Below are 27,841 nucleotides of genomic sequence, written 5' to 3'. Positions count from 1 at the left end.
GTACACAATTTGGAAGCTGGTCTATTTACAAGCTATTTCACTGCATAAAGTCATTCTGTCCTACCTACCTAAGACTTTAGGAATCTGACTGTTAGTGGGCTTGGCGGCACGTTAGGTTTTCTGCCATTACTGGTGAAGATCTGCTACATGCAGTCTGCTCCAAGTGATGGATTACAGTGACACAGTATGAATTTCTCAAATCGCCCTGAGGATTTGCCTGCTCAACCTGCATTTTGCCTTTCGCAAATGGCAGGACCACTGAAGATCCACTGTATGCAGTACTGGACATAGACTTGGTGTAGTGTACCTATGAAGAGTGTAAGCTAGGAGGCACCAGGCTGCAGGCCACTCTCATTCAGTCTCAGTTTTCAGTCACGTAGCATGGTAACATCAAGACTAACATATTAAAAATAAAATATTAAAATGATTGGGGACCCACCTGAAATTTGGCTTGAGATCCACCTAGTGGGTTCCGACCCTCAATTTGAGAAACACTGCTCTAGCTCATTTGTACATTGTGAGAAAAGGAACGAATGCTGCCTGCCTGGAGAACCAAGTATGCCATAAATCCCAAGGAACATTTGTAACCGCTCTTTGCACTTCTCCAAAGGAGGTCTGAGCAGTGTCAAATGTTTCAGCCACAGAGAGGCTAAGTCCAGATGTATATAATTTGCTTTGGAGATGGAACTACAATGGATTCCTTCAGATCACTCTTCATTTTGTCTTTTGCACAATGACTTCAGCCCAAATATCAAGAAATGATAAGAAAAAAAAAAACTTCTGCCAGACCCCAGCCCGTTAAATGCAACTATATATATTTTGACTGGTTTAAGACTATAGCTAGATTGAAGGGTCTGCAAACAAGACAGTTCCCACTGCCAGGACTGCTGTCTGATCATATGCAGCCAAGATGCCTTTACAGCCCTGAGCAGCACCCAAGAATTACACACATTTTCCACCTGTTTAACTCAGTTACATAAAAGTGACGTAATTTATTTACATGCTAGGATTGGTATTTTCTTGTAAAAAGACTATTTTAACCACAATCTGTCCCTTGTGAACTAGAGGCACCAAACATGCCCTCTTCCCATGCTCCTAAATATATGGGCTGTCAACTCTCACTCTGTAACAGCACTGGAATGGCTGTGAAAAGAAGATACCATCTGTAGCTGGGCTGGCTGAAGAAGTATTTGTATAATTTCACTGTAAAGCATGAGTTAAGGATAAAACAAAGCTTAAGGGAGCATGTGGTTTGGAGCAGAGTTCTTGCAAACGGTATATATATTATAGCAAGGATGGACAACCAAGACAAATGCTATATATATTTTTAAATGATCCTAGCTACATGCTTCTTTTGAAGTTTGAGCTATTGTATGGTTCATGTGAGATGCTAAATCTGTTTTCCTAGTTACAAAAAGATTCAGTTTGTTCCTCTTTAATGACATACACCAGTGTTGACATCTTAAGCCCATCTAGCCTACAAATCCAGAAAAGACTACTAGCCCATGAACATTTTTCTTAGTTTTTTGCATTTATATTCCACCCTCCCTCTAAGGAGCTCAAGGCGGCACACAATGCTCCCCTCCTCAGAAACCCTGTAAGCAGTAACTTGGAAATCCACTTCATGAGGGAGGAACTGAACCAGGTCAGGTCACCTAGGTCCAGTCTGACACACTAACCATTATACTCCCACTTGCCCCCGTACATAAGCTAGTCACTTGACAATGTGCTCTTGATTATGGAATTGTGGGTGGTTCGAGCCAGGAGTCTCCAAACTTTTCAGCACAAGGGTCACATTGTTTATCTGATACGGTGCTGAGAGCCAGAAAATTAATACATTTCAATAATAATTACATTAGAGATGGAAGGGGGAATGGATTTTGAAAAAGGTTTTGGGGTTTGTACAGGAAAAATTAATTTGTACAGGAAAAGAAGGAAATGGATTTTGAAAAGGAAAATCATTTTGGAAGAATTAATTTTTGAAAAAAGGAATATGGCAGAGCAGTGTTTCTCAAACTGTGGGTCGGGTCCCACTAGGTGGGTCGCGAGCTAGTTTCAGTTGAGTCCCCATTCATTTCAATATTTTATTTTTAATATATTAGACATGATGCTCCCATGGCATGTGACTGCATTTGGGGAAATGTTACAGATCTGTACTTTTAACAGGCTACTATGTATATGCTTTTAACAATGACAGTCAATGGGGCTTACTCCTGGGTAAGTGTGGGTAGGATTGCAGTGTAGGCTGACATTACTTTTGGTGAGTGATTGTATATCTGACAGATTCTCATTCTAAAAAGTGGGTCCTGGTGCTAAACATTTGAGAACCACTGTAGTAGAGAATCAATATTTTGGGGAAAAATTGATTAGGAAATTATTTGGAGGGATTGGGGAGAAAATGTATTGGAGGGATAAAGAATTGGGGAACAATTGAGTAATAAGTAAAGTTGTGAGAAATCTGGGAAATTAATTTGTCAAAAGAAAACATGCTTTCAGTATGTATTGGATAGAAGGAACTGATTGGCCAGCAGACCAATCAGGGCATTGAATGTATCTGGAACTCCTTCTCTCAGGTTTCCAAAGGATGTGTTATAATTTTGGGAGCTGAGAATTGGGCAGAAGTAACTCCTGCATTTGCTTCTCCCTCTCTCTTGGCCTTCTGGAGCAATCTTTGGGGAAGCCTCTTCAGCAGAAGCCAGACTTGGCTCATTCAAAGACTCAACTCTTTTAGAGTTGGCAACAAAACTGCACTATCTGCCTCAGGTCACTCTGAGTATAAAGACACTTTTGCTAGCAAGAACACTTCTGCAGCTGATAACATGATGTAATGAGGGGTGCTAGAAATCTGGTCGCCGCATCTCAAAAAAGACATAGTGGAAATGGAAAAGGTGCAAAAGAGAGCGACTAAGATGATTACGGGGCTGGGGCACCTTCCTTATGAGGAAAGGCTACGGCGTTTGGGCCTCTTCAGCCTAGAAAAGAGACGCCTGAGGGGGGACATGATTGAGACATACAAAATTATGCAGGGGATGGACAGAGTGGATAGGATGATACTCTTTACACTCTCACATAACACCAGAACCAGGGGACATCCACTAAAATTGAGTGTTGGGCGGGTTAGGACAGACAAAAGAAAATATTTCTTTACTCAGCGTGTGGTCGGTCTGTGGAACTCCTTGCCACAGGATGTGGTGCTGGCATCTAGCCTAGATGCCTTTAAAAGGGGATTGGACAAGTTTCTGGAGGAAAAATCCATTATGGGGTACAAGCCATGATGTGTATGCGCAACCTCCTGATTTTAGAAATGGGTTATGTCAGAATGCCAGATGCAAGGGAGGGCACCAGGATGAGGTCTCTTGTTATCTGGTGTGCTCCCTGGGGCATTTGGTGGGCCGCTGTGAGATACAGGAAGCTGGACTAGATGGGCCTATGGCCTGATCCAGTGGGGCTGTTCTTATGTTCTTACCCTTCCGAGATCTTTCTAGAGATAATTCAAATGCTGTGCTTGTCACTTCTGCTTTCCTATAGTATTCCCCCATCTGTACAAGTCCACCTTTCGGGAGTATGATCTCAAATCTCCATTCTGTAGATTCAGAGTGACTGAAAATCAACAGTTAAGAACACATACAGAAGGATAAGGACCACATCTTCCCAATGCCTCAGGTTGGTGCTACTGGTCAAGGAGGTCACTGTAGCATGTATTTTCTGCCATGTCTCTAGCGCAGACATTTTCAACCTTTTTCAGCTCATGGCACACTGAAAAGGCACTAAAGTTGTCAAGGCACAGTACTAGTTTTTAATTACATTAAATCATGCCACAATCACCACATATACTTGCCTATAGGTCAAAAAAATATGCTTAAAAATAGAGCCTGAGATCCTGGGTCAACTTATACCCAGGTCGATGCAGTGGGTGGGGCAGAATCCTCTGGGAGCTTCTGGGAAGCTTATGGAGGCTCAGTAGCTGTCTGGTGAAGGGGGGCGCGTGGAAATGGGCTGAGAAGCAGGAAGCACGTGGAGAAAAGAATTTTTACCAGTAATTATGGGATTCAGAGGCAGCCGTTTTAACCTCTTCTCCAGACAGGAAGAAAAGTGAAGGCACTTCTGGGAATTGTAGTCTCTAAGGGGCTGCTGCTATGGAATGCAGCACATATTCCCACAAAGCCTCCCCACAATTCCCAGAAGCCCCTTTCTCTCCCTTCCAGTTTGGAGAAGGGAAATTCCTTTTCTTCTTTTGCTGCTGCCTCTGAACATTCCTGGCAAGTCATTTGCAAAGAATTTCACACACACACCCCAAGTTTATGGTTCTGGTTTTTAAAACCCCAGGATGTGATCCCCATTTCCATCTGAAACAAAGTCCCAGGCTACAATGCACTGTTACTTGAGAGTAGCACCCATGGAAAGCACTAGGTCTGCTTCTGAGTAAAGAGGGTTGCAACTGTGTGCAGCTCAGTTCTTGTTGCTCGTCTCCCTGCTGTGAACTGAACTGCACACTCCCAATTACATTTTATGTTGCATGTAATATGCAGAGCCTCTGGTTTCACACACCAGGCACCTTCAAGAAGGATTTGATTAATGGTTCTACTGGTATGTGGTTTACAGGCACTTACTCTGACAGTGTTTACACAAAGGTTGTGAAGACCAGAATTTTAAAAGTTAATGTCAAAAATGCATCTTATGATCTTTTATTGTATTTTTAATAAATTAGAAACTGTACCGTTTTTAGGTAACAATTACTGGAAGGTTATTTTTCAGGATCTAGCTTCAGGTAAAATCAGACAAAATTATAGTCAGACCCCCCTAAGTTTAACCCCCGACTTATCCAAGGGTCATCGAAAATGCCATGATTTGTGGCTCAAAACCTGCCCTCAACTTATTTGTGAGATTGACTTATAGGCGAGTGCGGTAATTTTTAATTGGCATAACTAATACAATTTAGATTAGTGGTTCTCACACATTTAGCACCAGGACCCACTTTTTAGAATGAGAATCTGTTGGGACCCACCGGAAGTGATGTCATGACCAGAAGTGACATCATCAAGCAGAAAAATTTTCACAATCTTAGGCTGCAATCTTATCCATGCTTACCCAGGAGTATTTACTATCATTTTTAGAAGCATATACTTTGTAGCTGGTTAAAAGTACAGGTCTGTAACATTTCCCCAAATGCAGTCACATACCATGACTGCATGGTATGTGATTGCATTTGGAGAAAATCTCATATATTAAAAATAAAATATTGAAATGAATGGGGACCCACCTGAAATGGTTTGCGACCCACCTAGTGGGTCCCAACCCACAGTTTGAGAAACACCGATTTAGATCATTACATGACAATTAAAGAAATTCACAAGATGGAGAGAAAAGTGTATGTGGTTTCTGGAAAGGAGAAATTTTTTGAATTTAAAAAAAACCTTACAACTACCCTTGACCAGTTTGCAGAAGAAAACAGTTAGCTGGTATGAGGTAATTTTCATACCCCCCAAATTAAATGTCACATTTTTCAATTTTCTCTAGTATTTGGTATGCAGTCCTCACATCCGTCTCAAACCCCCCTCTCTATCTTTCTAATAATCGAATCCCCCACTACAAGAAGCCCCCGACGCCCCTGCCGCCGAGGAGTATCCTGAGTGCGTTTGGATACGGGCCCATTGTGCTGACTGAATGCTCTGGACTGGCTCTTTCACAGCGAAGGTGGTGGTACTGCACTTTCAGAACACTAGAACATTGTGGTGCATTTTGCCCTCTAGGGAGGTTGGAATATAAGGAGAGCAATAGGCGGGGTCCATGCATCTCTTAATGAGGATAATCAAATCGAATTGCAGGAAAAGCCAAACCTTTTAAAAAAAAATCTTGGCTTGTTAGATGGGAAAGGCTTCAAAGTGAATTCTTGCATTGAAATGAAGTTCTTGGATTCATAAGAGAGAAGATACTTTTTGCATTAGGTCAATGAATACAGCGCTGAAGGGAGATCTGAAAGAATATGCTGGTGTGTGCTTGGAGCGGGGTGTATTTTTAGCCTCCTCTGCTATAACAGTCCCATTGGTGTTTATAGTCATATTTGGTAACGCTTAGCAACTCTCTTGATGGAAATGTTGTCCAGACAGGCTGGTAGAGATAGAACAGCTCCGTTTAGTCTGAGTCACGGCATTTGCAGGAACTGAGCTGTGGGATGAGTTACAGCTGCCACACTTTCCTGCAAACAGTCCAGTCTTGATAGGTAAACTCAAAGCCGTGTTTACTTTGCTCTCCTTTCAAATTCTGTGTCAAGAAAATTCAGTTCTGTGATCAGAGTAAATCACAAAGTTTGAGAGACTCCAAATCAGATATTGCATTTCAGTTTTGTTGCTCATCTTTCCTCCCAGCCATGAAAGCAGGAGTGGGGAGTCAAGCTGATGTTCAAATGAAGAATTACGTCATAAACATACAAACTGAGTGTTGTTGTGGGATATCAGTCTTCAGGTGAACACATCAGACTGTGAGATGATGCTTTATTTTCTCCTCTGGTTCCAGGATGAGCTGATTTCATCTGCTGAGGCAGGGTCATGTGCAGAATAGCATCTAGGAGGAGTTGCCCCCCTCTGATTCTTCGACTGACCTTGCCTGGCTGCTAGTAAGAGGGTCTCTACTTGGCTCTTCCCTGAGCTTACAACGTAGTCATAAGAACATCTTTTTCTCTTTCCCTCCCTTCCTTCATTTTAGATATGAATGGTGAAAAGGGAGCTTTCATGGATTTGCTTTTTGTGCAACTCACATATCCTTCCTTAGACACCTACCCCTAGAAGAGGCAAAGAGAGCAGGCCACACATGGGCATTGGCCTGCTTCATACCAGCGCCCCCCCCCTTCCTACAGTTGGGAAGATTTGGAGCACATCACTCCACTAGCAGCAGCAGAAGGGGTGCTTGGGATGCCACTTGTGGTGGAAATCAAACCGCTGCAGGCTTGTGAATGATTAGGATACTTTGTGTGTCTTCTCCTTCCTTCAGCAGCACCAGCTACTGTATCAGCCTTTCCCTTTTCCCTTGTTCGGGAGAGATGTTTACCTCTTCTCTTCCTGTTTGGTAGGCAAGGGCAAGTGACTTCTCAGCCTCTATCCAGGACAACACTGAGTGGTAAGTCCTCCCCCCCAAAAGCTCCAGTCAAGAGGAACTATCATTTCTCTTTCTGAGGCCAGTGATGCTGAAGAGTGCATCAGGGCTATTTTCCCTTTCCCATAGAGTTCTTTCTCCATTCTTCTCCCCCCCCCCCCCCAAATCCCTGGGCACAGGCAGTTCCAGTTAAACATTAATGCCTTTCCAAATCTGTTATCACTGTTGTGCAACAAAATCAACACAGAATTATTGTGTTGAGTCCAAAGCAAGTTTCCAAGGAAGTGCAAGACTCTCATCTGAGGTATACTGGCTGTCCAAGGGGACTTTTGCTGCTTCCAATATGAGTGATAAACATCTTAAAACTGATGTTTATGGTGCTGTGCTGAACGTGCCCCTCACAGAGAAATTCCAACAGACGTGTGAGGAGGAGGAAAAGAAGAGCCACAAGGAAGAATCGTCTTAGATAACTATCTTCATCTTAGACCACCTGGTGAAGATAGGAGCCACAGAGCCCGTTTCACCAGGATCAGACTGGCTCTTGTGTCTAGTCAATATTTTTCCTCTTTCAGAAAAGAATAGTGATGTCCTGATAATCTTGGATCTCAGGTGGCTGAATCTACCAGATGTGGAAGCTCTATTTCAAGTTGAAACCACTGGTAGCTCTGAGACCCAATGACTTTCAGACCTCAGTAAACTTTTTGGAGGTCTGTCTGCATATCCCCATCAGGTGATGCCGCAGAAAAGGAGGTTCTTGTGCTTTGAGTACACAGACAATTGCTTCTAGTATTGGGCACTGTAGTTCTATCTGTCCTCCACCTTCAGAGATTTCATGAAAATTCTTGTTACCCTGGTGGCTCATCTGCACCTTTCAAGGATAAGCATGTCCCTTTCTTTGAACAACTTCCTGATTTTCTCCCACAACCAGGAGAGGATGTATGCAACTCTGACCCTGCCTCCAGGCTCATGGCTCTGTTGATCAACTGGGCCACGGGCTCCCAAAACTCCAGGCAGTGTATCTCATACTTGGTACACTAGAGAAAACAAGTTTTTCCTGTACAAAGAGATGCTCCCATGCTCTGGAAAGACTACCAGGACAACTTTTTAACTCTTAGCCAGCTTCAGAGTATGATAATATCATGCCAGGATGTCATTCTCTGGGTTTGGTTTCATGCCTGCCTCCTACAGTGGCTGCTCCTGCCATGTTTGAGCTGCTGAATTTGGCAAGAGAGCTCACATTGCTCTGCTTGAGTGAGTGTTTTCTACATGAACCAAATGCACACTGCATTGGATCAGATTTTATGTAAAAGTTTGGTATGGGTAGTGCCTGGTCAGTCTGATCAGTACAATATGGTTTGTAAGAAGGGAAGTTGTCCTATTATGCAATGAACTTCTTCAAGCCACCAAGTGAAACAGGAATGAGAACTGGGCTTACGCACAGACTCCAGTTTCTATAAGGCTGTGCTTGTTTTTCATAATATATCCTTCTCTTCTATCATGGAGAAGTAACAGAAATACAGAGTGTTCAAGCCTTGAACCCAGGATAATGATCCCTGTAACCAGTACTTGTATTATGAGATTGTCCCACTTTAGGCAAAAACAACACAGTATCTTGTGTCACCTTAATCACTAACAGAATTATTGTAACAAAAACTTGGGTGGAATAGGGAGCCCCTCATCAGATGCTGTAGGCAGAAGTTCACAAAACATTGTGCTTGGGCTTTTTGTGTGTGTGTGGAATACCTCAGCAGACGCAATATTCCCAGGGACTACCACCATGGGAATAGTTTCCACATGGTTTGGTTTCCTGTTGACCAGGAATCGGAAGGATTTTGACTTCATTTGTTGGGGCAAGGGACACCAACATAAAAGAGTGTGGTACATCACTCAGTCTGAATGTTGCATACTGCTTTTCCAGTTCCGTGGGAAGCCTTAGCTACCTATCTGCAATATGAGGATAAGTTTACTAGACCTAACTTGCATAGTTATTGTAAGGATTGTAATAAGATAGTTTTTGTGAAAGCCCTAGATCAGCGATGTTCAACCTTTTTCATCTCACGGCACACTGTCAAGGCACTAAAATTGTCAAGACACACAGTCGGTTTTTTGACAATTGACAGGGCACACCCATTGACAGCAGGGGTTTGCATCCCCCTGTGGCCCTACTAACAAATGACCCTCCAGCAAACTCTCGCAGCACACCTGCAGACCATCTGTGGCACACCAGTGTGCCACGGCAGTGGTTGAAAATGGCTGCCTTACATGGTTGCATAAGTATTATTATTTTTCAACCACAATGTAAGATTTTTTTATTTAACTCTTGGGAGGCAAAGAAAAAAGTTGACTGGGGTGAGGTTGTATGTACATGTTTTTGTATCTATACATCTGTTTGAAAATGCCACGTTTCCCAGTAATTTGGGGTGATTTCCAAAGCAGAATATTGTACCGAATAAGACTTTAGTTCTGTGTTGAGTTACATGCATTAAATCCCATTAATATAGCTTCTAAATTGACATTTCCATGCAGGAAAGTGCAGCTCATACCCTGCTCTGTAATCCTCAGGGTGATACTATGGTTCATAAGGTTTATATTTATGTTGTTTTTTTTAATTGAAGATTTGCTGCCTGCTTCAGATCTTTTACTGTTGAACTGCTTATAAATTCAGACATCTGGGCCAGGGATGGGAACTCATTTCCTTGTCTTCACTTGTTTATAGGTAACTCACAGCAGTAAAACATCAGAATCTTCTTCATGTCACTGTGGCGGGGCTTTTGCTGAACTTTTACATAACAAAGCAGCAGCCAAGTTCAGTGTAGCCGGGCAACTTCGCACACTTCTGCTTCAGGCCTGAGGTTTCAGGAGAACCAGGACAGAAGCAGAGGAAGGTTGGGGCTAATTCTATAAAACCAGTGATGGGTAGGAAACATAGAAGGGAGTCAGTGAGCTGAACTAAATGCAACGGGATCAATCAAGTCTGGTTACAGTGTGTGTGCTAAAATTAACATCAAAATGGTCTGGATGAGGGGAAGAGACCTCTTGCTCCCCCCCTCCCCCCATTCTCTTGCTACCTCACGCACTTCTCTCCAGGGTAGGAGTGAGGGTATTCAAATATTCCCTCCCATCATATTGAAAAACTGGATAATGATGGAATTGGAATTAGCTCCCCTTTGGGAGCAGTTCCCCAGAGTTTTCCAGGCTGGCCCTGCCTTGTAGCTGAGAAGCACGGCCCTGCATCCTTAACAGTGGGCTCCCTCCCCCATCTCTCTAATGAGACAAACAGTTTTTTTAATCCTTGCATTGACTCCTTCTTTCTCCCAGCATTTTAAAGAATGTAGCCCTCTTGAGGTGGCAGACCCATGGAGTCCTGCTTAGTTGAGGGATACCCAATTTCTTCTCAAATCCCCTATATTACTTTTTCCATCTGTGGCTGCTGTGGTGGGAGGCACTAAGAAAAGCGTTGTTCAAGCGTTGTTGAAAAGCGGTATATAAATACTGATAATAATAATAAGAAGCCATTTCTGCCCCTGCAGTAAACACCCACTTTTACCCTGTCACTCTTGCTTGACTGCTTCAAGGAGTGGCAGGGAAAAGAGTCTCAACAGAGCCCCTGCAGGAAGTTGCTCTGCAGTCTTGGCCTTGTCCTTTCTGCTACTTGATGAAAGCATCATTGGAAGGGTAAGGGAGGCAACACAATTACACCCCAGTGCATGTTCCTTGTGTCAGAAGAATTAGGAACAGGTTACTCAGGTTGTCTGAAAGAAACCCAAAGAAGCAGCTCCCTGTATCAGTGCACTCCTCGTATCCCGGTATTCCTTCAGGAAGTAGCACTTACATAGCTGCTCGTGATTTGCATTACCTCCTTTTCATAGAATTATAGGGTTGGAAAGGTCCACAATGGGTCCAGCTCCCTGCCAATGCAGGCAGTTCAAAGCTACAACATCCCTGGAAGGTGACTATCCAACTTCTGCTTAAAGACTGCCAACAATGGCAAGTCTACCATCTTTCTGTTCCTACCACCAAGGATTTCTGATCCACTGCTGGACAGCTTGTTCCAACAGAAAGTTCTTCCTAACATTCACTTGCAATCTCGCTCATAACTTTAACCCTTTGTCCTGGTCCTACGGTCTGGAGCAACTGAGAGCAAATCTGCTCCACCTTCACATGACACCCCTCCAATACTTATAGATTATCATGTAGTCTCTTAACCTCTCTTAACCATACCCATGATGGTGTGAGAGTTGGACAATAAGAATGGCTGATGAAAGAAGAAATGACACTTTAGAATTGTGATGTTGGAGAAAATTGTTCAGAACCCACAGTAAAACAATTTTCAGCCTTCTGGAGGCCTCAGAAGGCTTTCGGGATGCAACTGGAGCACAGCTACAGTCGTGTCTGGGGGGTCTGAAGTGCCAAAACCCATGGATTTTTATTATCTACGGGTTTCGGCATCCACAGGGGTTCTGGGAATAGAAACCCAACGAATGCCAAGGCATGATTATTCTGTACCTATAGGAAGGGAATTCCACTGCTTAGGATCTACCAGTGAGAAGTCCCTGTTTCTACTATCCATTTAGTCTCTGATAGTGGAGACTCTGGAGAAGGGCCTCCAGCAAAGACCTCAGTAAGCAGGCAGGTCCATGCGGCTCTACCGTCCTAATCCTGCCAGGGAGCAATAACTACTTGCTTGCCCTGCTTTGTCTTAAGTGCATTTCAGATCATGAGAGACTCTATGCTCTATTAGCTTTGTTTCTGTATATGATGAAGGCCCTGGTTTCCTCTCAGACTTCTGGTGCCTGAGACTGGGCTGTTTTGTTTTTGCTCCTGCCTCAGATGTACGCATGGCCTCTGATAGTTTGTGCAGGTGGCTTGGGCTTTGGGACAGCAAAGTCTTTAATTGTGGGTTGTCAGTTGAAGTCCAAGTTAATCCAGGGAAGCAGTAAACTCAGTATAATGTATATCCCATACCTTATGAGTCATATGTTTCCATTAGACAACCTTAGGCTTAGAAAACATATTGTACAGACACTGGCTGATGAGAGTTCTGGCTGAAATATCATTGGCTGGCTGCTACTTGGAATCCAAGCCTGGTTCTTTTTCCAGGCCAGATGTCCACAAGGACCCTGATGGGCATCATGGATGCCACAGAGTGAGGTTTCTGACACCTTATAGTACTACCGTGTAGTAGGTAGGAGGCGAAAGAGATACTGAATGCATTTGCATTCAGCAGCCAAGTTAAGTATAGTATTCAGTCCTTGTCTCTGCAAGCATCAGGCAGGAAAAAGTGTCCTGGTACAGGGAAACTAAGGGGGGGAAGACAGTCATGTTGTGCAGATAACTGCTGGCCAGTACATTTAGTTCTAATGCCCAGGGCACTGGAATATTTATAAATATGAAATGTCATTGTTTTGGATAAGAGATTCTAAAAAGAGCAGACACAGAATGGATGAAATTGTGGACTGCTTCATACGTGGATTTCATAACTCTCTCCTGAATATATAAACTACCTCTCTTTTTGAGCTTGGTACCTGAACTGAAGTGAAGGGTCACAGCGCAGTCGTAATGTATATGTTTTAGGGGAAAGACTCTAGTCTAGTACATTAGGAGAACAAATATGCCTGGCACGTAGAAAGTCCCTGTTTCATTTTCTGGTATCTTTAGTTGCAGCAAGATCTCAGACAGCAGGGCTGTGCCAGACTGCTGCTTTCTACCATCTGAAGTAGAGTAGAAAATGCTGGGCCAGTGGTCCAAGACAGCTCTGGGCATTCAAATCTGTGGCTCACTTGTTAATACTGCATTTTTCTTCCCCAAGAGCTCAGGGAGGGTTGCTTATACTTCTTAGGAGATCTTTCTTTCTGTAACACCATTCAAGTGAATAGCTCTTTACACAGAATGAGGAAGACACGTCCCTGTCCCAAGGTGTTTGTGATCTGAAACAAAGAAGGAATGGTCTGAAGATAAAAGCAGCTGCTGAAGCTGACTTTAGCAACTGCCTCCGTAGGCTGCGTGGATGAGAGATCTGAGAAGTACAAGCAACCCTCCCTGTGTTCTTGGGGAAGAAGAGAAAGCGATAACAATGGAGACAACGTGGTTTTTATTTCCCGTATTTATACCCTGCTTTTCATTTTTAAAATCACTGATTTTGCTCCAGTACTATGTGAGTGATTAAGCAGAGGCCACTGAAGGAGTGATGAGCATTTATTTGTGAATCTGTCCTTTTTGTCTCTTGTTGGGTCAACGTTTTTGATGCTCTGCATACTCGTCAGTCCTTAAATTTCCTAACCAGTTATAGGTTTTTGCATTGTAAGGGGCAATGCAAAGTTCTGGTGCAAGCCTGTTTATTCCAGATGTTTGTGAAAAGAACAAGATCTGTGTTGGTTGTACCCAGGGCTGACTCATTGCAAAGAGTTGTTTTTCTCACCCCCAGGGCTCAGTCTTTCAGTATGTCTGCCAAGGAGGAATCATGTGTTTCTTGCATGTCAAGAGGCATTAAATGATCACTTGTTTGCCAAGTGGTCCATGTGAGGAAAAGCTACGTCTTTCTATTTCTGTATCCTCTGTGGTAGAGCACATACTCTGCTTGCAGAAGGGGTCCCAGGTTCTGTTCCTGCCATCTACAGTTAAAAAGGCTTTCAGGTAGCATAACCGGGAAAGACCTCAGAGGACCTTTCCCCAACCCTGTTTGTGATGTTACCAAAATGCCAAGAAAAGAACGGAAAATGTGCCACCCAGTGCCTGGTTTTTGAATGGGTCTGATGATGAAGAGCACCATTTAGGATGAGGGAGCTCCAAGGCAGTTGTACAACAGGCATTTAGCCAGCTCAGCCACCTGGACTTGCAGGGCAGGGGGTAGGAAGCAAGGCCAGCAGAGTCCTGTTAATATCCACTCACACCCTGGCTGTGTGGAAGCCTCTGGAGCAAGCAGCTTTCATCCCTGACCTATTGGATAAGTGTGATGCTCAGTGTGGGAAACTGACCACCCACTGAGAGGTGTGGGGATAGGGCAAGCGTCAGGGCAGTTTGGCATGGATGTAAAAAGACTGTTACTGAGATAGAGCCTGTGTGTGATAAAACAAAAGCTTGGTAGATTGTGTACAATGTTGTCAAAGCAGCTTTAAAAGGGGCCAGATTATTCTATGCTGCAAAAGCTGATCCCTTGTCTTCTCCTCTGATTCCTTCTCATTGTATAGGTTCTAAACAGAAGAAGAACAGGAGCTCAAGCTCTTACAGTTTTGTGATTTTACTGGTTGTTTTATAGACTTGTAAGTGAGCTGCTTAGAGAGCCCAATATTGGACTAACAATCTGCATATAAACTTTAGGCTAAATAGGTGCCTTCCCTCATCTCCCAAGCCCAGGTGCTACGGTCAGGCTGCCAGAGTTTGCTCTGCCACTGTGCTGTGGTCCTCCCAGCCCACACTGTTCCCCAGAACAATGTGATCTGAACCCATAACACAGTTAAAATAAAAAGTGGCAATAAGCAAGGGGCCACCATACCTGCAGATCAGATCCAAGGCCACCTGCACGCATTCCCTCACCTCTGGAGGGGCTTCTGAGCTCAGCAGAGGCTGTGGATATCTGTCCTCAGCCTCTGTTGGGCTCAGACTGAGCTATAGAGCTGAAAACATGTCACTTCCAGTTTCTCTGCGAAACCAAAAGTCATATGTTTTCAGCGCTATAGCTCAGTCTGAGCCCGGCAGCTCACTTCTGATGAGCTCAGAAGACCCTCTGGAGGCAAGGGAAGCAGAGCTCCCCTTGCCTCCGGCGTGGGGAGACAGACGGCAGAGACAGGAATTTGCCCGTATCCATGGTTTCAGCTATCCATGAGGGGTTCCACAACGGGACCGCCGCAGATAAGGGGGGCATGCCTGTACCTGAACTAGGATTTGTTTTTCATCTTGTGAAATCCACCCAAGTACATACTGTGCGAACTCTGCAGGATGCAGTCACGAAGTAGAAAAGGATAAGTATTTTGCATACTCTCAGAGACACACTCTTTTGTATGGTCTCTTCATGTGTTTCAGGCTGATAGATGGCACTGAAAATACCATAGATGCTTGCCTATAAAACAAGAAATTTCTGCCAATAAATGAAGTGTAAATCATCTCCTCACCTTATCTGTGGGTCCCTAAAGGTCAGGGCTATTCAGGCAGGTAGGAGTAGCCTACCTAGAAGGAGGAGAGCAAGATAACAAGGCAGAGATAATTAAGGGCTATTAGTTTCCAGGGCAGCCAGAGTATTAGTCTCTGCAAGCTGCAGCCAAAGTTAACCCTTTCACTCCTTCCTCCTGAGAAAAATGTAAGCCAGGGTTTAAGGCTTCCATTTAAATCAAGCAAGCCTCGTTTTCTTTGTCAGGATCACACAATCCTTCTGCACCATTTTGCAAGCATTTTGCGCCACTTTGCAAATGTCTGGCAGAGATCTGGTTTTTTAAACAGCAGGATGTAATTCTCATTTCCAACTGAAACAGTCCAAGGCTACAATTGAGTACACTATTACTTAAGAAGAACACCCATGGAAAGCAATGGGTCTACTTCTGAGTCAATCGGGTTGCAATTATATGTAGCTGTGCTTGTTCATGCTCAGTCCTTGTTGCTTTCCTTTGTGCTGTGAATTGAATTGCACACTCCTAGTTATGTGTTATAAGTTGTGGTGTTATCAGTTATAATATGTGGAGCCTCTGGCTTAACACACCAGGTACCTTAAGGAAGGATTTGATTAATGGTTCTACTTTTTTCAGTGCACTTACTCTGATAATGTTTACAAAAGAGTTGTTTAGATCAGACTTTAAGACGTTAATGAATAAAAATGTATCTTATGATCTTTTACAAAATAAATTAGAGACTGTACAGTTCTTAGGTAGCAATTACTGGAAGGTTATTTTTCAGGATCTGGCCTTGGTAAAATCAGACAAAATTATAATCAGGCACCCAACTTAAGTTTAACCCCTGACCTATCTGAGGATCATATAAAATTCCATGATTTTCGGCTCAAAACCTGCCATCTGTGACACCTGCTTATGGGCGAGTGCCTGCGGTGGTCTCAATTTAAGTAAGTGACTTGTTCTGGATATCCCTGGAAGGCTTTGATGTCCTAGTTAACCAGATAATTTCCCCCCTCTGTATTCTTTTTCCCCCTTATTGGTTCCGTGGATTTTACAAATGGATGTAAATATCTGTAAATGCAGATAGTGATTTCACTGGTATTGAAGATTTCCTTTACTTGCGGCGCTGTTTACCTAAATGATATTTCTTTTGATTTTCATTGCCTGAATTAAGCCTGGCCCTTAGACCAATTCAAAATCATAACTCAGGGTAGGGCCTGAATAGAAACTAATTTGTCTCCCTTGCAGATTAACAGAACTAATAAAGGTCTTGTATTTACAGAAAGTGCAGCAAAGGATAACCTAGAACTTTGTTTGACATGCCATTTGCTTATGCCTTGGGAGCACTTCATGTGGGCATCATTCAAACATTGGATCCCCCCACTTGAAATATAAAATAATACATCATGTGGCAGTCCAACAAAGAATAAATACATCACGTGGCACTCCTGCAAATCTGTTTTTAACTCTCTGTGCCTGGATTCTGATGTGCCACAAGCAAAAAGAAATTCCTTGTATCAGAGGTGCCTCTTCTGCTCAGGAAACCAATTCAGATGGCTCAAATGAGCCAAGTCACATGCGACCAAGGAAGGCTAAAAGCCAATCCAGCCTTGGCTTACCTTCTAGTCTCCCAAATACAGCTACCTCAGGGTCACTCCTTGCTTCACCACTGTTCTTGCTTTCTAGAGATTACTGGCATACCATAGTTACTCGCCTATAGTATGTGAAATTTTTGCCAAGTAATCAAGCTCAAATTATCACTTTGCCTTATCTCCGGGTCAATCAGAGGGCAGAGCCTTTCAAGTCTGAAAAGTTTTGTTTCTCAAGCAGCAGGCCTGCACAGCTCCTTAGAAGCAATTTATTAACGTTTTATTCTCCTTCCTTCTTTCCCTTTTGCAAATGCTTGCAAAGCAGGTCTGTTTTTTGAAACACCAGGATGGGAATCCTCCTTTCCATCTGAAGCTACAATTCAATGCACCCTTACTTAAGAATAACACCCATGAAAAGCACTGGGTCTACTTCTGAGTAAAAAGGGTTGCAAATATATACTGCTGCATCTCTCTGCTGTGAATTGAATTGCACACTCCCAGTTATGTGTTATATGCTGTATGTAGAGCTTCTGGCTTAACGTACCAGACACCTTAAAGGTGGATTTGATTCATGGTTCTCCTGCAGTGGTCCCCAACCTTTTTCACTTGGCAGCCCATTTCCATAAATTGTACCCTTCATATTAGCAAAATGTTTGTAATTAGTAATACAAGCCCTCGTCTCCTCCATATGAAAGCCCAGACTTCATGTATTTATCACAGTGTTTTCTCTTTTTATCTGTTTGAAGAACAGAAGACTCTGCCTTTGCACTGTTTTGCACCAGAAGTGTGCTGAGAAATTCTGGGTGATTGGTCACTTTCCATATTATGTTTCAGCTTTTTTTACTGCTCTGGTTTTCAATCACTTGTTCATACATGAATTGATGACCAAAAACTAGCTATTGGTGGGGCTTTCACAGCCAGCTAGCTACCTCCCTTCCTGCCTTGCTGGTTCTTGCATGGCATTTCTGTCTTGCAAGGCATTCTGGAGCATGACCTGCCTTTTTCTACCATTATTCCATTCTTTTTCAAGTACCCCTAAAGGTCCTGTTGAGTGTCCCTGGGAGTACATGAATACCAGGTTGGGAACCACTGTTTTACTTGTATGTTGTTTACAGGGCACTTACTCTGATAGTGCTTACAAAAAGGTGAAGACCATAATTTTAAAAGAATAAAAATGTATCTTATGATCTTTTACTATGTTTTTAATAAATTAGAGACTACAGTTCTTAGGTAACAATTAGTGGTGGGTTATTTTTCAGGATCTGGCCTCGAGTAAAATAATACAGAACTATAGTCAGACACCCGCCTAAGTTTAACCCTCAACTTATCCGAGGGTCATAGAAAATTCCATGATTGTTGACTCAAAACCTGCCCTCGACTTATCTGTGGGATCGACTTATGGTCGAGTGTCTGCGGTAGTTAGATTCCGAAAGTCCCTGCAAAATGTTTTCTTGTTCCTCCTGCACAAATCATTCTGTTGTGCATTACATCAAGCAGTCCCAGAGGAAGGGGTGGGGGATACAAGACAGTCTTCTAAGAAGCAGCTTTTTTGCACAGCTCCCATTTATGTAAGTGAGACACGTGCAGAGGAATGAATGCCATGGTGGATGGAGTCCAAAACAGGAGAGGATTAAATGAACTATTTAGACCCCAGCTAATCACAGCAGAAGATTGGAGTAAAAATTGCAGTGTATCTTTTTAGAAACCAGTGAAGTCCTTTGCTTCCCTCTCTCACTAATTTCCCCTGTCACAGAAAGGATATGATCTCCTTTCAAAGGTTATAGAGCCATTGCTTATCCTGATGATGGATTTTTGGTTCAATGTTCACCTGGGAGAGTCATAGGATTCTAGGGACCCTATGCAGCACATTCTGGAACACACTTAAGGACCCTCTCTTGTCTTTCTGAGTTGACAAGCCAGTTGAGCTTGTGAGATGGTTCCATCTCTGGGAATATAAGAAGCCAGGCGTTTACAAGCAAACAGTCCTAACATTCTGCCTAAAGGCATCTTCATTGGGATTCTGAAAAGACTGTAAAACTGTATTTCAGTGGGCACTTGGATGATTTGGTGTGTTTGGTGGATATTGCTTAGTTTTTATTTATTGCATCAAGGGGTTTTAGAATTGTTTTATTTCTTGTTGTTAACTGCTTTGTACTTATGAAAGTTCTGTGTATATTTCAATAAATAACCAACTAGTTTATTGCATGCAACCCAGGGTCTAGAAGAAAATGTTCTAACTCTTGCCTTTTTCTCCCCTTGTGCAGAGAAAATAATCAATGGTCAAAACTATGAAGTCATGATGCAGATAGACTGCGAAGTGGTGGACACCAGGATTTTGCACATCAAAAGCTCCTCCATCCCTCCTAACCTTCGAGAGCAGCAGAGGAACAGGACAACATCCTTCTATAGCTCTCCTCCAACTGTTCCAGAAGCAGCCCCTGCTATGAGAGCAATCAGAGAGTCACCACAGTAGACTTACTACCCCAGAGTGACACTGCCCCTGCCAGCCTTCATGGTTTTACTGTGGCAGCTTCCTGGATTGCCTTCAGCCTGAGACAAGAGCTGGCCACAGTCAACCTTATGATACTGAATTCATCTCAGTGATGGAAGAGAATTCTGTCAGCCTACAGTCCCAGCTTTAAAACTACTCCTGACTCTGATCCTTCAAGCTGCCTTGCACCATTATTGTTGTTTATTTATTTTAATTATTTGTGTCCCATTTTGCTTTAAAACTTGATCCAAAAATAAGCCTGAAAAGAAGACAGAGATAAGTGCAGCTCTAGTTTGGTCTCTTAAATTCATAGTGGATTAAAGGCTAGGCGTCTCCCAAAGCACTCTCTGCTGGAACACCTGCTTATGTTGCCTGCTTCATTATTTTATCAAACCCTGGAACAACTGTTGTGTCATCGTATGCCTTTCCAGGCAATCAGTCTATTGTATAGTGAGTGCCCAGTTGTTGCACATTTGTTGCATAGGAGATGCCATCTTTGTCCATCACTCAAATTCGTGATGCCTTGTTGCTCAGGAAATGCTATTGTTTCACCAGCTGGAAGAATTGTAGGAGTTTGGAGTACTATTTAGAATATGATTAGACATGCATCTTGGGTACCTGTTCAATAGGGCTTGGGACATCACAGATGAGGAGCTAAGTTTTGACTGCAAAGAGGAAGCTGAACTGACTGCTTTGGAAACGCTCCTTGTAACTGCATGCAAATAGACCCAGCAGCTAATCTTCAACTTTAGCTGCACACATACCTGGCCTGAATGGATATGGGGCTTCTCTAGAGCTTACTTGAGCCTGAGTAGTTTCATGTCTTTCATGAGTTCCTTCTGTGCATGCTAGACACTCCCAATGTCGTCCACCAGTTTTTTAATAAGATGTGATAGCATTGTGCTATGGTGTTTGAGCTGGAGGTAGAGGAATATTTTGCAAAGAGTTGACTGTGGTAGCCGCACTCTTTGAATTGACTGTCTGCATAAGCACATAGAACTGTGTGTGTAATTGTTCAGGCGTCTGCAAAGGGGAATTCAAGCAAAAAGATTCCCCTGTTGTGTATGTCTGGTCTTGTGATTTGCCCGCTACCCTTGTGAAAATAATCACGTTTGCCTTTCTGGAGGATGGTTGTGCAACTGAGAGTGATCAATAAAGGGCTATGAAAGCTATGTTCAGAGTCAGATACCAGGTCCTCTCTTTTCACGCCCCTTTCTACTGTGAGTACTTGGTTGGTGCAGTGCCTAGAGGAGGGGGCAAACACTTTTGACTGTTGGCTGGAGGAGAAGAGAAACTCCGAAGGCCCTCCAAAGGTCTATCCATCCTCAGAAACAAAGGCAAACGACTCAATAAATCACAGGCCAAAGTAAAGCCTTGCAAAGAGGCAAGCGTGGCTTGCTGTGCATATGCAAGGAAGAGGTTGGATAGGACATGACTATGAATGGAAGTTCTACCTTCATGGAGAAGAGCAGCTTCTAGTTGGGAGGAGAAAGAATAAGCCACAAGCAGCACTGCTTTTGTTTGCTCTGCACTGAAGCCCTGTGGCCATGCACTTGGTGGATCCTCTTTACAACCAGCAATTGCTCTTCTTCATCTCTTTCTGCTGATTGTGTTAATAAATAGTCTCCAGAATGTGCAGTTTTGGAATTCAAAAGAGACAGCTTCCCACTTGGAAGCAAAGCACTGGTTCCAGTGTTACTCCTGTGAGTGATCTGCTCACTTGAGTAGTGCAATTTCACATAAGTGTATTTGAGAAGTAGCTGTAGAACCTGCCAAGGACCTGCCATCTTTTGAGAATGAGAAATCCCTGCTTAAGGAAGCTATAGGGGTTCTGTGCTGTAGGGGTTGTTTCATAGTTGCATGTATACCATGCAATTCCTGCCCCCTCGACAACTAGCAGGAGATTGTGTGAACTGATTCCACTGTGTTTGAGGATATGTGAAAGTTCTGGCAGTGGTGGTGTGACATTTGATGGCCCATTTAACACTTCACCTGGTTTTTATCTGTGTTCATGGGCAAACCAGCTCTAGGCTTATCTGGTACTACAGAGCTCAGAAGATTACACCACTCGTGTGTGAAATTTGCTCAAATGAGTTAGTGAATAAATATCACTGAAGTAGCAATCCTATATTATTTAGCTGGGACTCAGTTTCATTATATTCCATGGACTTCCTTCTTGGTAGACACGCACAGGATTGGACTGTAAAACTATGCATGGCGCTGAGCTTGGATGCATATTCTTTCTTTGTTACCCTCTTCTGTATTAAGTGTTGGGTTGGGTCTTTGTCATCCAGTATGTGCATCCAGTATGGTCATAGATGGACCATGCACTTATGACACTGTCTGAACCAGCTCTTCATTGGCTATAATACTGGGAAAAGAGGTCAGTCTGCCTTGACATCCTACCACAATCCTATTGTTGTTTTTTCTGATAGAGGAAATTGGCTTTGTCTCCTGGTGGGAGTTGAGTCATGTTTCATAAACATTCTTTTATTAGGGAAGGCGTTGTTCATTTGGATGTTGAAACTCTTTTGTGCCATGATGGGGGGAGAGAGTGTTATCCCATCATTAGCTGTTCCCAGTAGACAGCCATGTTATGCGCAATTCAATATTGGTGGAAATAAACACAGAAACATTTTTTGGAAGGGTGTTTTTGGAAAAATAAGCAAACCGTTTTTAAAAAGTTTAAAAATCCAAGGGAAGTTCATCACACAAGTTCCCTTGCATAGTTTGGAAATGAGCTTGTTTAGGGTGCTTTTCTCAGTTCTGTATGATCCAAGGGTGCAGTGAGCTGAGTTAGCAAGCATTTATGAGGTCTTACTGTGCATTTTCTGGCATAGTGGCAGCTCTGTTGAATGTTTTGCCCCAATCAAGCCCATCAATTAGCCATTAGTGAAAGTTCTGATTTCAGCAATCCTCCTCAGCCTCATCTAGAATTGGCCAGTTGCCCTTTACACATAGCAGACATTATCAAAGTGACTTTCCCTTTGCTGTGCTGGTAACACACAACTCTCACAGAAACAACTTTCACACTTTATTAAAAAAACAGAAACCCCTTCTCTTTTGGAGGGAACTAAGTGGATATCTTCTGAGAAGCTGATCTAGCCAAGTCCGTAGAGTACTATTACATTTGTTTTTTGCTTTTCTGGCCATTTATTTTTCAGGCAGGAGAGCATGTTAATATTTTCCATACCAGATTAAAGTAGCATCTTGCAAGTTTATTCATTTCCTTGTTCTGAAGTTGTGTTTTGGTTTCTTTGCAAAGTCTGAACAAGACAATGATTTCTGCTGTCTTTTGTTGCACTGTTTTTTTGCGGAGGTGGGAACATGTTTTGTACCTGCAGCTGTTTGCTTAGATTTCGTCTGGGACTAAAGGCATCCTACAACCATGAAGTCAGAATCAGGGATAGCTTCTGTGTCTGTTCTCCTAAAGAATAAATTAAAAACTATTTTAACATAGATGAGTGGCTTTTTAAATATTTCCGCATCTGGTTCAAATCTTGTGTTTCATCAGTAAGACTTCCTTCTTCAAATGTTCCTCCACTCTTGGAACTGCAAGGGATGTGCCTCCTGGTGTCAGGGTATTCCCCCTTTCTCTGCAGCATACTCTGTCAATGTTGAGGATTTCTCAGTCCAAAGCAGTGAGTTTTCAGGGGTTATGAGGGCTTCTGTAGGGAAGAGGGGGTAAGGAAGGTGGTCTTCCAGCATTGTTGCTTCTGCAAAGGCTGCATACTGGATGTAACATACTGGGATTTTAAAGTGCTTAACCTTGGCTGGGTAGTGCTGAAACTGGTTCACTGGCCCAATCATTTTTATAGTCAGAGATATTAGTCAGCCTGCTTTTTTTTTTTTTTGTCCTTAGTGCATGTATACTGTATATAGGATGGATTCAGTAGACCCCTTAACACTTCTACCTATTATAATTTCTGCAGGATATATCTATTGGGGTTCCCAGGCATATGTATTGGCACCCACACTCTGCATGTTTGTTGGGAGAAATATTGGTCTTTGTTTGAAATCATAAGGTCTTTCAGTCTTTCTGACCGAAATCAACTCTCAGCACCAGTGTCACACGATTGGTTCTGTAGCAATCACTATGTGTGGAGTTGTTGTTTTAGAAGCAATGTGAGTAGTGTGCCCTAATTTAGAATCTAGATCGTATGCAAATTAGATGGGGCCTGTTAAATTTTTGCTTATGGAACTGTAATCCATTGTGGTGTTGAATGAATGAACGAACAATTTAATTCTAAATGTGTCTAGGAATGGTGCAAAAAGGTGAGTGTGGCTAAACCCCTTGGAAACGTTAGCCAATTCAATACATACGAATCAAAGTTTGCCCAGGAAGTCCAGCATCCATGTTTAATTTCAGAATGGGGAAGTTTAAAAAAAAAGAAAAAAAAAAGAGGAAGCTAGTAAGATACACTTTCTAGGACCAAATCCCATTAGAGTCTTTTTAAACCACTATAAAACATTCAGATAAAATGTTGCCAAAAATTGGGAAAAGGGAAAAGGTTGCCAGCATGGTTAAATAGAAAGTCAAGGCAAAAAGATTTCCTTTAGAGGTAGATCACATCACAAGATGAGTCTTTTCCAGTGCTATTGGGAGAGATCAGAAATACAGCATCCAGAAGGTCCCAGTTTCAATCACTGAGCTATTCTCCCTCCAAGGCAACCTAAGAAGGATTTGGAGGTGCAAATCCAACAAGATGTAACAAATGTTTCAAAAAATGCATTTGAAACATATAGTTTCCTAACTAACCACAGACACAATAGAACTGTTTTGTTAAGAAACTACTTTTATTAGACTTCCCTGCAGAAGATGCTGCAAACAGATGCACACTAGTACCACTATTCTCAGGAATTGCATCTGAAGAATTGTATCAATTAAAGGTGATCAAGGATGATGCTGTAGAACTGATTGACAAATTAAGAAATCATTCAGACTGGAGAACATTAACGCAAGAATTCTTAAAAGAACTCAATGTGAAAACAGTGATTTCTAAACTAAAAATGTATCATTAAAACAAGAGGAGTGGAAAGTAACCAATGTAAAGTTGAATGCTAGACCTGTCAGCCTAACTTCTGCCCAGGTAAACTGGTGGAAAGCTGGAATTATTAGACTTTCAGATAAGGAAGGTTTGGGGCAAAATCAGCATGGTTTGTGCAAAGACCAGTCCTGCTTCACCATTTTTTGAAAAATTCTTACAGTATAAAAAATGCACATACAGGAGGAATCTAGTAGACATTAAATACCTGGACTTTCAAAAAAGTTTGGCAAAGTCCCCAACTAAGAAGTTCCATGGACTAAGAGAACACTTTTTATGGATATAGCAGCTGAATGAAGTCCCTAACAGTGCAATCCTATGCATATCCAGAAGCAAGTCCCATTGGGTTCAATAGGACAGTCTCCGGTAAGGATTGCAGCCCACGTTTGGGTTTACATCTGCGTAAACATATATCTTTTGTACTGAGAATTACTAAGATGCAAAGTACATCTCTAAACATATTGCAGACAGACACGAGATGGTTGGCACTCTTCTACTCTTAGATTTCGTCTGTAATCTGGAGGAACTAGATTGTTTTCTTAGCAGTATGTAAAGTGAGAGCAGTCTGAGTTAGGCCTTTTACAGTTTAGAGATGCCACAGTCTGTTGCCCCTGTTAGGCAGATATAATAGTGACGTAATGACAGAAGGAGATGTGAGCACTTGAGGGGAAGGATGGAAATAGTAAAAGAACTTTTGATTCTATTTTAACACTGATATTTTATTATAAAAGTTAACTTTTTTATCAGCCAGCGTGTAAGTCTTGTGTTACAATAAAAAGGTAGAGATGGTTTACTTCCATTGGGAGTCTGCACTTGGCAAGTGCTAGTGAAGAAATATTTTCCATTGTCTCACAGGCGGCAGCATATTCAGTATAAAAACAGAAGCAAAGTTATACCCAAAATTAAGAGTTGGCTTTGGCATGTGGACTGATCTACAATCCACTTTATTTTTAAAATGGAAAAACCCACATTTACTCTGATTTGTACAATAAAAAAATATTTATAAAAAGGTGCAAGTGGCCTATTAAAATTATCCCTGTTGTGTCTTCAGTAAGCAAAGATGACGTTGTAAGTAACCTGGTGCCCATTGTCCCAAGCATAAAGGAGTCGGTCCTTGGGGTTATAGTCTATCTGCGTGGTGTAGGAGTACTCAGTCTCAAAGAGTAGGCGTGGGATGATCTGGGTGTTGGTGTGCGTGTCAAACGCATACGAGATATTGGCATTCTTCTTATTATAGCTGTCAACAGCATAGAGGACGCCACAGATGACAAAGGAATTGCCATAGTAGTTCTTGCGTAGGCCTGTCCGCCAAGTGGTCTCCTTCCGTGTGCTCAGGTCGATGGCATTGAGCTTACTGAGGACAATCACCTCCTGGCTGAAGCCTTCATAATTAATGGCTGGGTAAATGATCCATAGGCCATTCTCATCAACTGCAAAATCCACATCTGAGTGGCCACGCCACCGCCATGGCGTCTCCTCATCATAGGCGACATCATGCAACATGGCCCAGGCAGCTACGTAGCGATTCTTCAGATCATACTTGATGAGATTGCGAGTGAAGGCCCGATTGTAGTAGAGGGAACCATTGTAAACTGCATGGCCTGTCCCCATCCAACTGTAGGGCAGTTTGTATGAATTACTCCATCGGCCTGAACAACAGAAATGATACAATCAACTGACAAGCACACTTGATTCTAAACCTGTTTGTTATGGAGGCTCAAATCTGAATGTTCTAAACGGATCTGAAACTAATTTACTCCGGCAAACGCTGTAAACCTTAATGTTAAGTATCTAATACTCTCTGAATAGTCAGATATTTGCCAGCTATATAGTACTTGGTGTCTATATTTGATTTTACAGTGGTTTTTATTGACATTTGGAGTATCTGCCAGGTGCCATGCAATCGAACTTAATATCTGACATTTGACAAATTATGAGACAAATTTCTTATTGATCCCTGTTAAGATAAAACAAAAAATCAGGTGCTGCCAATACATTCAAAGTGTTCAACATTTAAATAAAATTTCACGTTCAGAGTTTTCATTTTAAACTTGAAATTCTGGCAGCCCTAGGAAGGCCATTTAATGATGCTGCTTGACCTATTTTCTGTGAACAACACTGGGATGGGGGAAAGGTTGCTTTTCAGGGCACATGTAGACAATCTGAACTGTGTGCCCCATATGAACCATTCTGGGCCTCTGAGCTCCCCTTTACCAACTTCTAAGACCTCTGCTCCCGAGCAGGGGTAGTCAGAGATTTGCCTGGCTGGGCACAGCAGCACCTAATCTGCCAGCAGGAGGCAGATGCCATAGGCCAAGGCACCTAGAAACCCATCTTGGTGTGAGGCTGCTCATGTCCCCCCCCTTTCCATCTCATTCTTGGCTCCATTAAACTCCAAATGTGCTTTGTAGTCACTGGGGACCTGAACCTACCCACTCTGTCCTTTCTCCTACTGGGCTACCAACTGGTGGCAGACCCTATAGTGTTCTGTTCCAGAGCACAAAGCACACCTTGTTTGAAGCTGTCCAGATTCCGGAACTCCACCAGCGTATTGCCATAATAATAGTTGGTGACATAAATTCGTTCATCCTTGGCAAGTGGATCCTTCATCCAAGCACCTTCATTCCGTCCGTAAGTGTTCTGGATGATGGGCCCGGAGATGGTAGACAGGGTGTCCTTGCACTGACCTGATAAAGAGAGAATCAGAATGATAACAATACAGCAATATGGGAATCGTCTGTGGGGGGGGGGGGACAGTTGCATGGGAAAGTCAGTAAACAGGAAAAGGGTTGAACACCCTCCTCACCCTCTGCTGCTGTTTCATTGCAAAATTACACTCTCCTCTCTGCCATTTTGCAATTATCAGATGGTACCCAGGCTTGCACTTGCCACTGAACCGAACCCTGGGTACCACTGAACCGAACCCTGGGTGCCACTGAACCCAAGGCCGAGTTCAGAGCGAAGGTGAGAACCAAACCAGAGCCTTTAGTACTACACCAGAAAAGCCTGTACTATAAGTTACCACTAGAGTTCTGAATTAGAAATTAGGAGCCTTGCCAGGAGAATAGCCCTCATGAATGAGAAACACTCTTTTTAATATTGCACATGCAGGAGGTGGATGGAGGAGCATAGCATCTGTTGCTACAGATGTGGGGTGGACTGCCATGGGCAAGCACAGGGCAAAGGTGCCCCAGATGTGAACAAGTCAGCCAACAATAAAGGAGAGCAGCAGGTGGGATGAGATGTTATCATCATTGAAGCTCACAAAACCAATGAGAGAAGGAACTCTGTCCCTGTGGTCCATTCAACCTTATAGTGCCTCATGAACCCTGCTTTGAGTTCTTTGAAATCCCAGGAGTAAGTGATATCGCATCTCTCACCTCCAAATCATGTCAAATGCTGGGGAAAACCTTCAAATAGTTCGTGTACAGATTGGCAAGAATCTTTTCCACTACTTGTTCTGCTTTGGGTCAGCTCACAGAATCTTTCCTCATGCAATTTAGGGTTTGACCCGTGGAGCAAACGTAG

At 42.8% G+C, this 27,841-nt stretch overlaps 2 protein-coding genes across 2 annotated transcripts in view; one reads left to right on the top strand and one right to left on the bottom strand.

Annotated features, from left to right (window-relative positions):
* Positions 1-20,292, top strand: part of ATF6 (activating transcription factor 6) — a 109,871-nt gene extending 89,579 nt beyond the window's left edge. Inside the window, exon 16 of the mRNA XM_066622907.1 lies at positions 19,042-20,292. Coding sequence (XP_066479004.1) covers positions 19,042-19,250 — 209 coding nt within the window. The 3' untranslated portion in view covers positions 19,251-20,292. The remainder of the gene's footprint in view (positions 1-19,041) is intronic.
* Positions 20,293-25,009: 4,717 nt separating this feature from the next.
* OLFML2B (olfactomedin like 2B) overlaps positions 25,010-27,841 on the bottom strand; it is a 30,978-nt gene continuing 28,146 nt past the window's right edge. The window contains exons 7-8 of the mRNA XM_066622906.1: positions 26,824-27,000; positions 25,010-25,962 (exon numbers count right to left, since the gene is read on the bottom strand). Of these exons, the coding sequence (XP_066479003.1) occupies positions 25,361-25,962; positions 26,824-27,000 (779 nt within the window). The 3' untranslated portion in view covers positions 25,010-25,360. The remainder of the gene's footprint in view (positions 25,963-26,823; positions 27,001-27,841) is intronic.

The sequence above is a fragment of the Tiliqua scincoides genome, chromosome 4 (assembly GCF_035046505.1).
Source record: "Tiliqua scincoides isolate rTilSci1 chromosome 4, rTilSci1.hap2, whole genome shotgun sequence".
Lineage (NCBI taxonomy): Eukaryota > Metazoa > Chordata > Lepidosauria > Squamata > Scincidae > Tiliqua > Tiliqua scincoides.
This window is presented reverse-complemented; position numbering and strand designations above follow the sequence as displayed.